The sequence below is a fragment of the Morone saxatilis genome, unplaced genomic scaffold (assembly GCF_004916995.1).
Source record: "Morone saxatilis isolate NCDOM2014 unplaced genomic scaffold, NCSU_SB_2.0 Contig5, whole genome shotgun sequence".
In the NCBI taxonomy this organism is placed as follows: domain Eukaryota; kingdom Metazoa; phylum Chordata; class Actinopteri; family Moronidae; genus Morone; species Morone saxatilis.
The window spans coordinates 13,907,317-13,921,344 of NW_023340095.1; the positions used below are offsets into that span (position 1 = coordinate 13,907,317).

The 14,028-nt window shown below is 40.1% G+C and overlaps 1 protein-coding gene across 1 annotated transcript in view; it reads right to left on the reverse strand.

Moving 5' to 3' along the window:
* The window catches only part of LOC118338792 (obg-like ATPase 1), a 41,100-nt gene that overhangs the window by 12,767 nt on the left and 14,305 nt on the right, over positions 1-14,028 (reverse strand). The window contains exons 5-7 of the mRNA XM_035676114.1: positions 8,421-8,596; positions 4,747-4,827; positions 4,284-4,381 (exon numbers count right to left, since the gene is read on the reverse strand). Coding sequence (XP_035532007.1) covers positions 4,284-4,381; positions 4,747-4,827; positions 8,421-8,596 — 355 coding nt within the window. The remainder of the gene's footprint in view (positions 1-4,283; positions 4,382-4,746; positions 4,828-8,420; positions 8,597-14,028) is intronic.

Below are 14,028 nucleotides of genomic sequence, written 5' to 3' on the forward strand. Positions count from 1 at the left end.
ACCGGTCCACAATGGACATGTTGCAACTCCTATCAGGGCTTCCTTTACTTTATTTGTCAAAGCTCCTCCTACAGGCCAACTAGAGTATCAGACTCAGTAAAGACATTTTCTTGCCTTTCTCCTCCTTTTTTAAACTGTGGTTAGATTTATTTTTAACTTAGCACCAAAGCTGGTAGCACCTCATGTCTTCAATACATTAGTCACTACAGTGAGGATAAGGCTGATGGTATTTTTCTGATTCTGATTCTGATTCTGATTCTGATTTTTTGTCAAAAATAATCCTATGAAAAGGCCAAACCCTCGCTGTCTGTGGCACTCAGCTCTGAACCCATCCCTTCCTATATACTGAAGACAGAAATCTTTTAAAACAGGTGACAAATATGTAGTTTAATTTAATAAAAAAGGCAAAATAATTAAGTAAACATTACTCAGGCAGGGGTAAACACACTACACACATTTTGTCTGCTGTGAAAAATAAACTACAGTGTCCTTGTTCCTTGTAATAAAGAAACATGTCACCCAGTGCAACTGTGTGGCTTATTGATGTGTTTTTAATATTTCCTGGACAACAATGGAGCTCTAGGGCTTTGGTTACACAGACAATGCTTTATGGTAGACATTTTATTGTTTGTTTTTGGTCTTGTTGTGAGATTTGTTGACAATAGGAAAAACATAGAACATCTCTAACCTTATCCTTTCACTTATAACAAGTAAAACAAATAGAGGTTGAGACAGTGACTTAATGACACACATGAAACGAGCCTTTTGGTAAGATCAAACTGGACAAGGACTTGCAAGGACTTGTTGATCATAAGTCTCCTGAAGACACACTGAGACTGCAGTTTCAGCATCATAGTTATAAGAAATGGCTGATGAGAGCACAAGCATGGCATATGACTGTCTGAATTATACACCATGCAGGACAAATATGGGGGGAATTAATTATGAAAGATCAACGTATGCCTTTGTGGCATGAAAGAAAAAAAGATGATTAAAAAGGTTGACTGGAAGAGCAGCTGTGGCATGTAACTGTTTCAGTTGTGGTTTCCCGACATAAAGCACAAAGAAAACCTAATGTAACACACATTAGGGAATAATGTTCAAAGTATTAAATATGTTGGAATGAGTGTAATAACAAGACTCAAGGAACGTCCATACAGACTAAAGAGAGAATTACACATGCCCATACCTTTACAGACACAAACACACACTGTGCACATAGCTTCAGACAGACAAACTGACACACACACACACACACACACACACAGACACACAGACACACACAGACCGACAGATATACACACAGTTAATAAAAGCTCCAAGCAATGGTACCCTGCAGTTCTTACACTCACCAGGAAAACCCACACTGCAGAGGCACTCACAGACAGGTCACGCTTGCTAGTTTCCTTAAAGGTCAACTCATCTACTTAAGAGGCACCAATTTACTTTAATGCACATTGTCCAAAAGAAGAGAGAAAAAAAAAAACAGAAAAAGAAATGACGACAAAGAAAAACATTGCTGCATATGTGGAGCATTCTTAACTGTGTCTTTTACCATTATAAAATGTGACTGCTCTTAGTTCTGTGAGGAGGATTAAATAAATATCTGATATCAAACCTTTTAAAAGAAATAAAGACTGTTAAAGATGGTGAGGCAACAAGCTTGTAAAATAAACAATAACTTAACTGACAAATGAAAACACGCTAACACTGGGCAGGCCGCAGCCCCCACATCGTCAACAGTGCTCTAATGACCCTCTCTAACACAAACTACGGTATGTGGCACAGAGAAAAAGTCTTCCAGGCAGCTCACTGACGCCGAGAGAAGAGGAGAAAGCCTCTTGATAGACTCTTGTAGATGCCATTCCCTATCACGCAATGCCTCTCAGTCATAAACACATGACAAATGCGGCCTTAATCATTTTTTACGAGCGGGGATGTGCAGGGGGCAGTGCATGGTTAGAGGGGAGAAGGGAGCGGTGAGCAGCAGGCGGCCTCCTATGCACAGAGGAGAGGGCTGTGTGGTAAAATCTCCTCTGGAACATCACTCGGCCAGCAATCCTTTGATCTCCACACCGCAATTACGCCAGCATCCAAATGAGCATGGAGTCGCCTCTGAAACAGACTTCAAACATGCACATGTACGCATTCTCATACACGTACACATACACTGTATAGGATTGGAGCCATGTGCTGCTCTCTCAACAGTAAATGATGTACTGTCTCCAGCAGAGAACCTGGGGATGAAAGGAGGCCTTGCTCCTCGTCTGATCCCTCCATTAATGATGGTTCGCTAAAGCTAATACTGTGTATTCTTGTCTAAACAAGGGCAGCTTGGTATGTGGTTCCCATACTCCAAACAGGATGATCTTGGTTAACAATGGGCTGTTTTTGGAGGCTCAAAAAGCTGCTACAAAAATCGATTCTGTTCCTAACTGTCTCTGCAATGTTACAATAAAATCAACTTGTAAAATAATGTTTAGTGGCGCATGCATTTAAAATTAATAACATTAACCTAAAGCCTGAGTGGCAGCATGTGCCAAACAAAGCAGCTAAAATATGAAACAGTCCTTGAAAAAGTGCAGAGAAGTGAACCTGTGAAATAGCCTGAATGGGTGTCCTGAGAGACACAGATAAGATTGGCTTATTTGCCTCATTCTGGGATTCGCCTTCTTTTCCTCTACACATTAAAGCTGAGATTGCAATTTGTCTAGCTGTTTGCTTTGAATAGTCCTTAACCGTATCATCATCTCAACTGTGCTGGTGGAAAAACACGGGGGCATGGCGACAGCCAAATGGCAGTCTGGCGTCTCTGCTGCAGACTAGCTGCCATTAGGGCTGAGAGCAGCATTTATTGTACAATTAGGGCCAGCTAGATCTACCTGTAATCATCTCCATACAGGTGTGAGCTCCTCTCTGGACAAGGGAAGTGACTCATCACTTGTCAAACATCAACACTTTGATGTCGGCATTGTTCACGGTGGAGCCCCTCAGGACACCTGAGCACTACTGTTTGCCTGTTTAAAACACTCTAAGATTTATTGCATTTCTCACAGTAAAAAAAAAAAAAAACACACACGCAACATGAAAAAAAAAACCTATTCCTACTGATGACGGATGTTCCACATGCCATGAATCATTTGATTTATGAGTTCCCTTCTTCCTCCCTTCCGTCAGACAGTCATACTTTCGTGTCAGGAACATTTTAACAAACAGTCATAGGTAAACAACTTCCCTTGTAATACAACACTGCCAAGTAAAGCACTAAAACAAATTTTCTAAGAACTGACACCACAAGCCTAGAGGGCAATTGGAAAAGCGTGATAACAATTCACAAGTTGGTGTTATTGACAAAACGGCTGTAGTGTGGAAAAGTAGCCCTTTCAGATATAATGGATGTCTAACACCAGCCTTCTAGATATGCTCTCACTGTGGCCAGATGACAACATTACTATAAAAAGTGTTTTTGACAGAACAGAGGATCATAGAGCTGAAAACACAGCGCACAAGTTTATTTAAAGCATTCAAGGTCATCCTCAGTCAGTTCACATTATGAATAGTGTTGCACCTGCAAAGTAAAGAGCACAAGTCTCTGTATATTAGCATTTAAAAGCTAAATGTACGTGCAAATGCTATTTTCCTCAACTCGCTGCATGTAAAGACAGCCTCTGGTGTTTCTGTGATCTGTGGGAAAATCACAGCTGTAAAGTGGCGCTTGTAAAGCAACAGTGTGAAGACAAAATATTTGGAGGAAAACAATTTTTAGATGTTATAATATTGGTGTTTTTCTTGATTTATTGGCTCCCACCATATGATATTAATACTTGTTTGGCTTTGAATGTACACATGTTTGTTTTTGTATTTTGTCATTTAAAGTCTTCGCTCTCTTTGATATCATATGGAAATGACAGATTTTGATGGGAAATGGGGACCATATGCCAGTATGTGCTTAATGAAGTGCAGAGTGTGGATGCTGGTTGGGGTTTGCAGAGCTGGATGTTGTGTTAGAGCTTACTTAGTGCCACCTCCAGGCAGATCCTCTCACAAAGATATGACCGTTTCTGTCAGCAGGAGACCACAGTCAGTAGATCAGCACACACACTTCTCACACCCCAGCACATGCAGACGCAGACGCATGCACGCAGACCTTTTATGGCTGAAATGCAGATTCAATCAAAGTTAGTAGAAATCAATGTAAATCTGTACATAAGTAGAAGGAAAGCTCTTTGGTGATGATTAATGAGAGCAATGAGACGGCTCTCGCCTTTTTTTGAAGCACTTACCATTTGTTCTTTTTCCTGATGTAGTCTTTCTCAGAGAGGTTAACGAGGTAAATCATTGGTTTGGATGTCAAAAACAAGTATTTGTTCAACACTTCGATCTGTGACAAAGACACAAAGCAAGTACTGAGAATCCAAAACTTTCCAAAGTGGCCTTTGAGGACAGCAAAGACAGAGATAAGTGAAGCCAAATCAAATTAGGGTCTGGTGTAGGCACTGTGGGGTGCGACTATAAAGCCTCTAAATCAAAATCAGTGCGGCCAGATGTCATTAGCTTGTACAAAAGTAATGTCAAAATACAACCAACAAAAGGCTGTGCATAATATTAACTTGCTATTTGAACAAAAGACGAGGAAAACACAAAAAACAAAAGAGGAGGAAACAGCAGTTGTACTTTTAGGTCAGATGAAAAGATTAGCGAGATAAATCAACAATAATAAATCACAATGTAACATCAAAGGTTTACCTCCTTGTCGTTCCAATCCTGATAGTAGCGGACGTGTTTCTTTTCATCCAGTACCCAGCTCTTGATTTTGCACATAACGTCCTGTTTGGGGTTAAAAGAGAATGAACAAGAAGCCATTAAAGGAGATGAAAAAGAATATAAACCCAGCAGGGTATGGGGTAATTATTTCCTAAATGCGTGGCATCCTGATGCCAAAATGAACAATGGCTGTGCTCGCATTCAAGCAGGAGTGGCCTGGCTTTGACAGGGATGGCATGCACAAGACCCCCTTCCCTCCTTTAAATCATGACAAAATGCCTTCTGGGGTGTCTCGCTTAGAGTCGCAGTTTTGAACATCAATATTCCAACGGGACTGTTTAATAATAAGGATAGATAGAGGAGACAAAATTGGAAAGAGCTGGGAACTAATTGGAAGTTGGTTAGTTAGGTGTAAATTATTGGTCCTTCCTCAGGCACTTTGCAGAATGCAGTCATACTGAATAAGCACTAGTGAGGTACAGAACTAATTATTCACTGTTTCTTCTGGAGAAAATATTGAGCATTTCCAACTATGTATGCCACATTCATTACTGAGGTACTTGTGGGTTGAGACCACAGGCAAGACTGGGTCTTGACAGGATCTGGAAGCGGAAAAGGGTGGGAAAATGGGAGGGAGGTAGTTATAAAATTTGTAATAAAGAAATTGAGCCTATTATTGTTGATCCAGCCCCACAGAAATTAGCGGAACACATTCTTTTTGTTCCTGTCAACTTGACCTCCCCCTTCATATAAAAACTCCTCCACCCCCTGCAACACTCCCCCTACCTCCTTTTTCCCTCCCCAAACCCTTGCAGCACTTCACAATCATACTCCCTTTTGAAAGAACTGAGGAAAAAATCCTGCCAGAGCCTCAATTACACAATGGCAGAAAAAGCTCCACACACTGACCCCCAGCCAGCTGCATTCACTCTCTGCACATCTCTCTCCACAGGAATTCTAAAGGCCTTTTAGTCAGGCAGCCAGAGTGCAGCCAGCGGGAGAGAGCGCAGGAAGAGCTGCATACACTCCGCCCGCGCCGTCCCAAGTCTTCACAGAGAGATTAATCATCTGTGAAATGGAAACAGCAAACGGCCAGTGACACAGGCTGAACCCGCTCCAGGTTTCCCTCATCAGCTCGCAGCCACCGTGCAGCGCTCCTCTAACAGGCAGGTGTTAATAAAAGGCATATAGGTCCCACAAGGGTCAAACACATATGCCTGCCACCATGAAGCGCCGCTGGTGGGCCAGCTTCTTATTATTGTTTTTTAAGGATAGGGATTTTGAGGATTCATACGGACAAAAGCAATGAAACATTGTTCTTGTAAACACAGCACCAGCAAAATGGATTGAAATCTTACAACAATGCATACATATGAGGCCTGTGCTGCTGCATGCGCATAAATTTAGCTTGAACTCACAATGAAATATTAAGTGACCTTTTTCATCGTGACAGAAATGTTTAACCACATTGTAAAATTTAAATGATAAATTCCAAATTTCTGATTTTGTTGTATTTTGCCTTGCAAAATCTCATTTTCTTCAGGCATATCTTGAGCTGTGAGCTCATGCTGCAACAGTTTTTTTTCATTAATTTTGCCCCCTACCAATCTGATTTCTTTTTTAGATTACAAAATTAATCGTCTACCCTTATGTGTTTTGTCTTGCCCCAATATCTTGTTTCAGCAGGAAGTACATTAAAAAAGTAGCAAGATGTACTCATTTGAATCATAATCTGAAAATGTTAGATATTTTTGTTTTATGAGTGCCTGTTCAAGATATATTACACACATTTGTATATACTATAACACTGATAGCAGGTCTCTCTCACAGTAATATGATAAGGTACAGTGTTTGCACACCTTGTATAGTAGTAACAATATACAGGAGATGAATGAATTATCAGGAATATTTTGAAGTTTATAACATAGAGATTTGTGTAGTTTTGTCATAATTATTCCACAATTTCACATAATTTTAACATTTATTTTTGATATAGCAAATCATTAGTTGGTTTTACTATAGTCTTATTTCACTTCCACTGACAGAATACATAAAAATGACGTGCTTAACAAAACTTTTTTAGGATTTTTAGGAAGCAGGTTAATGTAAACTACTGTGTCCACTAAAACCAACTCTGTAAGTGTGAATGCTGTGTCACCTTGAATCATATTAAGATTAACTAATGTAATATATAACCAGAAATATAATAGTAAAAGAGGATGCCATTAAAATAATTCTTTAAATCTATACAAGCCAGGTAAAAGCAGTTCTTGTCCTGGTAATTTCCGGCCACATAAAGACCTGTAGATTGTCACATTGGAAATTAGATCTTATTTCAAAGGTCTTGGAAATGACTCAGTAAAGAGGAAAATCTAAGGAAGTAATCACTGTCTTAATAGTTGCACAGAATTTCCTTTTTTATTTCATTGCATCCTGTGGCGCTACAAAAGAAAGAACAAGCACTATTATTTCTTTTAAACTGTATATTTTTAGACGTAGTCTTGATGCACATGTTCTGCATATAGACGCTGACATAAACATGTGTATATGTGTCTGTGCACAGCTGAGCGTGTCAAACGCCAGGCTCAGCCTGTGAGACAATCACACAATCCCTCCCATCTAAAAGCTTGGTGCAGCCTTTGATAAGCACCATTCTTTGCCATCTAAAGAGGTCTTCTATAGATTTCACTTGCCGACGTGTGCACAACCTTTGACAAGTAATGTATCATTTTTATTCATTGCCTAAAATTGTTAGCAATTATGTGCGTAAGCGGCCACCTGCCTAGCCTGAATGGCTCCTGTCTGTGGGGCTACAGGGGTGTGGGGAAGAGCTGTTGGCTGTAAAGGGGGGGTTTAGTCTGAGGGGAACCAACCAAACACGGGGCCTCTGCAGCAGGTGAAAAAGCCCCTCTCGTTAGTGTAATGAGTGGTCAGAGCCTCGGTGTGTCGGGGGCCTGAAATTGGGCATGCCGCTCCAAGTGAAAGGCCGGATCCCCTCGCCCATCCTAGCCCACTCCGATGATGGAGGGGCATCATGAGACATTTACAACCAAATCATTGCTAATGTTTGCGACTCAGCCTCATTACCTTAACAATATGACCATCTGAGTGTGTGTGCATCCACATACATTGTGATCCGACATCCAGGATGTGGATTCTTTTTCTGATATTGCCCTGCATTTTGCCCTGCACCTCGCTGCATATAACCGAGGAATCTTCTGTCAAAGAATATTCCAAACATTTACAGTATTCATAGCGAGGTATAGGCACATGTGTCACCCACTGTATGGCCTTATACAATTTCCTGAGCTGCTGTAGGTGTATAAGCATGAGCAAGAGCTGTGCCATGATTTGAGTATTACTTTAGATGAAAAGAGCTGTGTGGAAACACTTTCATTAGCCCAGTGCTGTGACCCAGGGTCAGCAGCTGAATAAGTAACTCTCTATTAATGATTTCTACAGCAGAAAACCCCTGACCCCTGATCACTTTCAATCTCAGAAAAGGAAAAAAAATAGGGCAGGGGGAGGGGTGAGACCTATTGGAGGGAGATTAAAAAAAACATACTTTTTTTTCTCCTTGGCCATGTGTGTGGGAGGGTTATTATTTGTGCCTTGCTGTGAGGGGGAGCAAAGGGCCTGCTGGGACATTGACTCACGTATTCTGGTTTGAGTTTCTTGTCACCGCCTCTAATGGCCGTCTTCTCTAGCTTGTCAATAATAGGACCGATCATCTCCTCATCCTTCAGCCTCAGCTCCTCGTGGATGATCTCCATATCCCTCACTGGGTCCACCGTCCCCTCAACATGGATGATATCCTCATCCTCAAAAACACCTGCAGCGAAAGGACACAAACACACGGAGAGTGCATCAGTATAGAATTATTATTTTTTTGCTGCACATATAATACAGGCAAAAAAATCAATGACATTGACTTCTTGAGATCGAATGTGAAGCAGTGATTAGATTTAGCCCAGAAAAATCGTTAGCTTTTTGCAGAGAATATGGGAAAAATAAACATCCACATGAAAAAGCACAGTGGGAGTCACAGGGAAGTCATAATAAATATAATAAAATACTCAGGAATATATTTAATATTTCTTTTCAGTGTCAGAGTGTCAGAACTGTAAGAAACCAGCTCACTGTGTCAAAGTAAGTTCCACTAAAATTGACTTTAAGTGCAACAAAACAGGCTTGTCTGTCAATCTGCATGAAGTGGGGAGTCTGTGGTCATGCATTTTGCAACCCTCTGTCTTAAAACTATTAGCCATTAAGTTAAAAAGTAGGAGAAATAAACAAAAGCGTGTATGATTTAAGAGAAAAACATTTGTCAACATTTACAGATGCTAGATGTCAGTCTTCCCTTAATCATTTGCGTCTGTGGCTGTGCTGGTGATTAGGTAATGAGGGTCTGAAGCAGACCATTTAGCCAGCAGCTGCTCTAAGGACTCCTTCTGATTCTCCAGCAGAGCTCAGGGGTGAGGGAGGGAGGGGATGGGGATATGGGTGTACATCTGTCACGTGAGAGTGACAGCCTTTAACAGTACTAATAGCAAATATAGTGGACTACAATATGATCTTTAATTTACAACCCATACAACTGGTGCACAGTTTGTTTTATAATATCACTACTTTTGCAAATAAAAGCGGGAGTAGAGCGCCTCAGTGGTGGAGGAAGTATCCAGGTCCTTTACTTAAACCTAGTATAAGGAGTTTTTAATTGGTTGTGAATATATTTTATACTGATGCCTCTATATGACCTACATAAATAAACAAGAGAATATTGGCTATTTCTGTACTGTTTCCCCTTGAAATCAATGAAATGAGGCGGTGGAAACACTACCGCTTTTGTCCACAGGGGCCGCCTGAATCAACAAAAAATTAAAAATCCTTGCTGCTGCTTTGAATAAAATGATTAATACTGTAATATAAACATCCAGCATTGACGATGCCACTTAAGAAAAAGTTTGGAAATATTATTAGCAAATGTGTTCAAATGTCAAAAGTACTATTAAGGTAACTGCCCCTGTGGCTGTAATACTATTATTTATTATTTGACTATTATTATTATATAATAGGATTATTATTACTGATGCAAGTAAGTAGCATGTTGTAGCTTGTTGAACTATTTTATATATATTGGGTTTATATATATATAACAGTGCTAAAAATATCAAGCAGAGAATGTAAATACTCAAGTAAAGTACCTCAAGTTTGTACTTTTTAATTGAGTAAATATAGTTACTGGAGTGCCTTCAGGTTAGATTTATACAAATCCTGTATTATGTTAGATTTGGAATATGCCTACACACGTCTTCATAAATCAGTCAATAACAGTGACATGTCAGCTTTCACACTGTGGCATAATGGGAATACCATCTCATTCAACAGGGAAGAGGATGTGATGTGTGATGACCTGGCTTTAAGTATCGCTGTGTTGAGGTACACTATGTTTGGAATGTGCATGGTGGAGTCACTTAACCCTATTGATCCATATTCACGTGTACACACCTGAACAGTGAAGGTCTGTTGACAGGTGAGGCCCTGCGAGATAATTACGTCACTACGATGATCCGCACTACTCATCACGAAGCCGTCACATTCATCTCTCAACAAGTTCCGACAGTGATACATATAGAAAATAGTGATGACTCAAAGCTGTGCGTAGTTGGGTAACAACCGGAATTCACTGCTGAAAAGTTTGTATAGTCTGAACAGTAAGTTATTCCACTAATCAGATAAATGTCTTGGGTGTCTACAGATAAAACCAGATCTTTCACTAACAAGAAATAGTGCCCGTGAGAGCACCTCTGAGTGATTTTTAGCTGCTCGGCCCATGGGATGGCAAAGTCAGTCTGTCAGTCAGTCGGTTGGTCCACTTTGGTCCAGACTTGTCAAATATTTTAACAATTGATTGCCATTAATTTGTTTTGACATTTATTTACAGTCCCCAAAGGACGAATTGTAATGACTCTGGTGATCCCCTGATGTTTCCTCGACACCATGAGGTTGACATTTGTGATTTGTGAGAACTATTAGATATAATATATAACTTTGTAGACATTCACCGTCCTCATAAATAACAAGCTAAACCAAGATGGTAAACAAGACCTGCTAAACATCAGCGTGTTTGCATTTTATTTGCGAGCATGTTAGCATGATTATGTTAGCATTTAGCTCAAAGCAACGCTGCGCTTAAGTACAGCCTCACAGTTGCATATAACGTAGCTGTACTCTTGTTCAATAATGAGAACCAGCGCTGAGTATCTTCGCACTGTAAGAGACACTAAATTGTAATCTAAACACCCACCAATGATCTTCCACATGCACAGAATATCATATCTTGTTCTTCTACTGGGTTAAGGGGGGATAAGTACCTGATTTTCCATGATACTAAACTATGGGGCTTTTACAATCTAGCACCACTCATCAGTCACATCTAAACATCAAAGCTCAACAACAAAATGACAGACACCCCAAAATCCTACACCGGTGGTCTCATTACTCATGCAAGCCAACAGAAGCTGTAGACTTTTGTGCAAGCTGTCATCCTGTGCGTTGTCCTCATGGTGAAATGAACTTATCCAATTACTCTTTGCCTAATCAGGCTGTTTTGGTTCCTCTCCTCTTGCAGAGGTACTCCACAGTATAAACAGTTCACTTACGCCACACAGAAAGGGGCTAATCAGTGGAATTATTGTTTTGCTGCGCCAATTTACCAGCTCCCTGTTCAGCACTGATTGGAATGAAAATTTGCTATTGTCTCTGTATGAACTCAGAAAATATAATGCAATGTAATCATTTTGTTAGGTGCAAGAATATACATACATTATAAACAATTATGATGTACAGTTTTGATACACTGTTTCAAATGGAAAATACACAAGTCTGTTGTTCAATTTAGTGCATATCAATTAGGAGCAAAGAGATTTTAAAATAGGTTTACTTGGTTAATAAACCACTCATGATTGGTATTAATCACTGTTAATGAAAGCACGAGGAATTACTATATGTCAGTCAATTTATTAAAAAAGAAAGTAAGCACAGTCATTTCATAACACATTTCTTACTTTCTCAAATGAGTAACTTTGTTTCTAACTATTGTTATACATACGTCATAAATCAAATTTTCAAAGAGGCTTTGAGAGCAGGAGCAGCTGATCACTCACTATTTAGTCATCAGCTGACAGTCTCCTCTGACTACCACATATTCCAGAGTAATTTGCTTTAATTAATTTCACCTAATTTAACATTCACATCTACTTTACCGCTGTCCCATTCAAGGCTTAGAGCTGGAGAACAAATGCAGGAGGTGAAAGAGAGAAGAGAAATCTGAGGGGGCAATCTCCACAATTAGTCCTTTAACAACTGGGTTTGGGTAGGGCTCTGAGACGACAGCTCTTATGAGGCTGCCGCGCCACACAAAGCCACATGCAAGACAGTAAAAACACACAAAAAAACAGAAGAATAAGGTTGGGAAGGCCCAGTTTCAGGAGTCAGGTCTGTCTCACAATTTGAATTTTACTGCTTCATTTCAAATGGTGTGTGTTTTGAAGACACGATTAACAGGTGCTCCTTTATTAACAGAACAAAAGGATTAGTCTCTGGAGGATGAGTGGTGTTCAATGGCCTGATTAGGGATCAGGCTAAGCTCTGCAAAATTATGGACTTGCAGCGGCACTGCAGGTCAGTGTTGCCTGAGAAGATATAACTCCATGACATTCACAAAAATGTTTTTTACATTAACATCAAAACATGAAAAAGAAAATCAGTGCAACACATTTAAGAACAGAGCCGTCAGTACGGACAAATACAACTTTCAAGTAACACCTAAAAACACCAAATGAGCTCAAGCTTATATCATTACTTTTCTGCCAGGTACACAGACAAGGCAGTCATCTGAGTCAAGTCAAGATCAATACTGATTGAGCTGCTTCCTCTGATGTTGCTACCTGGGAGGATATGTGGTCAACATAATTCAGTTAAATTACAGTATTCATTGACTTTTAACTTCCTGTGCATGTTTTCACATGCAAGATGGGTAAGAGCACATCTAAAGAACTTGCATTCCTCGCGCTGCTTTTAAAATGTTCATGCAAACTCAGTGCCGCAATTCTCCTGGTATTCAGAGCAGTAAAAGCTATTTTATGAGTCTGTCAGGAAAAGCACATTATGGATGACTTCCCAGAATAAAAAACACTAGCAATGCACACAAGGGTATTTATGTTCATTCAGGAAATATCATCTTGACATTCATTTTAGGATACATGAAATTGACAGCAATTTGTAGTGCACTGCTTCTGTAACAGAGTTTGTGGCATATTCAGCCTTGTTTCTTATGTCAATTATGGCAAATACATTGGCTGCTAAGAAGCGGTTTGACACCAGAAAATGGTGGGTTTGAGCCCTTCAGAGATATACTCATGTTTTCTACATGATCCCATCTTTCAAAATAGATCACAGTGAAATCACAGAGCTCGATAGTATGAATATCAGCACCTCACAAGGTGCATCCAATTCCTATGTAATCTACTGTAAACTGCAGTGTCTCATGCCAAACCGAGTATTACAGGTGCATCTTTGCACCATTTCTCATATCACTGACTGAAAACTAAAAAAAAGTCCATGTGGGGGGGAAAAGCCGTTCAAACAAGCCTGATCTGTGTGCAGTATAAAGGTGAATGTACTGGGGAGGTTCCAGTTTCTATGAACTCTGACAAAAAAACAACAGTGTTAATTCCCTTATCATTAGCTTAACCTCTGTCATTCAATTTATTTTGTTAAACCACGGAGCATGAGAGTGCCTTGATTGAAAGGAACCGACATATGCACACCACTGTTGTCCCACATCATTCAGAGAACAAACCTTTTTAGATCCTTAACTACTATAGTGCTGCTGATTGCACAGGCACCAGCAATTTTCTAACCAACCGCCACCTGAACAATGATGTGTTCAGCTTTCAGGCCCTCCAGCCTTTCAAAGGTGAATCATTTCACAGTTTGCAGCGAGATCTCCATAGCAACTCCTCTTTGAAGGGTTTAGAATCACCATCCAATAATTCTATGATCATCGGGCCTTGCCATTCCCAGTGGTTCTTTTCACAGCGGACAGGCAAGGGGGGCATGAGGAGGAAGCAGGAAGATTCTACAGTCTATTTCAGGCAATTCATCTTGCAGCCCCATTAGAATTCAAAATATTGCGACCTTCAATCACCGAGCATGTTATCTGGAGCTGTGGCGATCTCCAGTCAAGATGGGTAGACATTT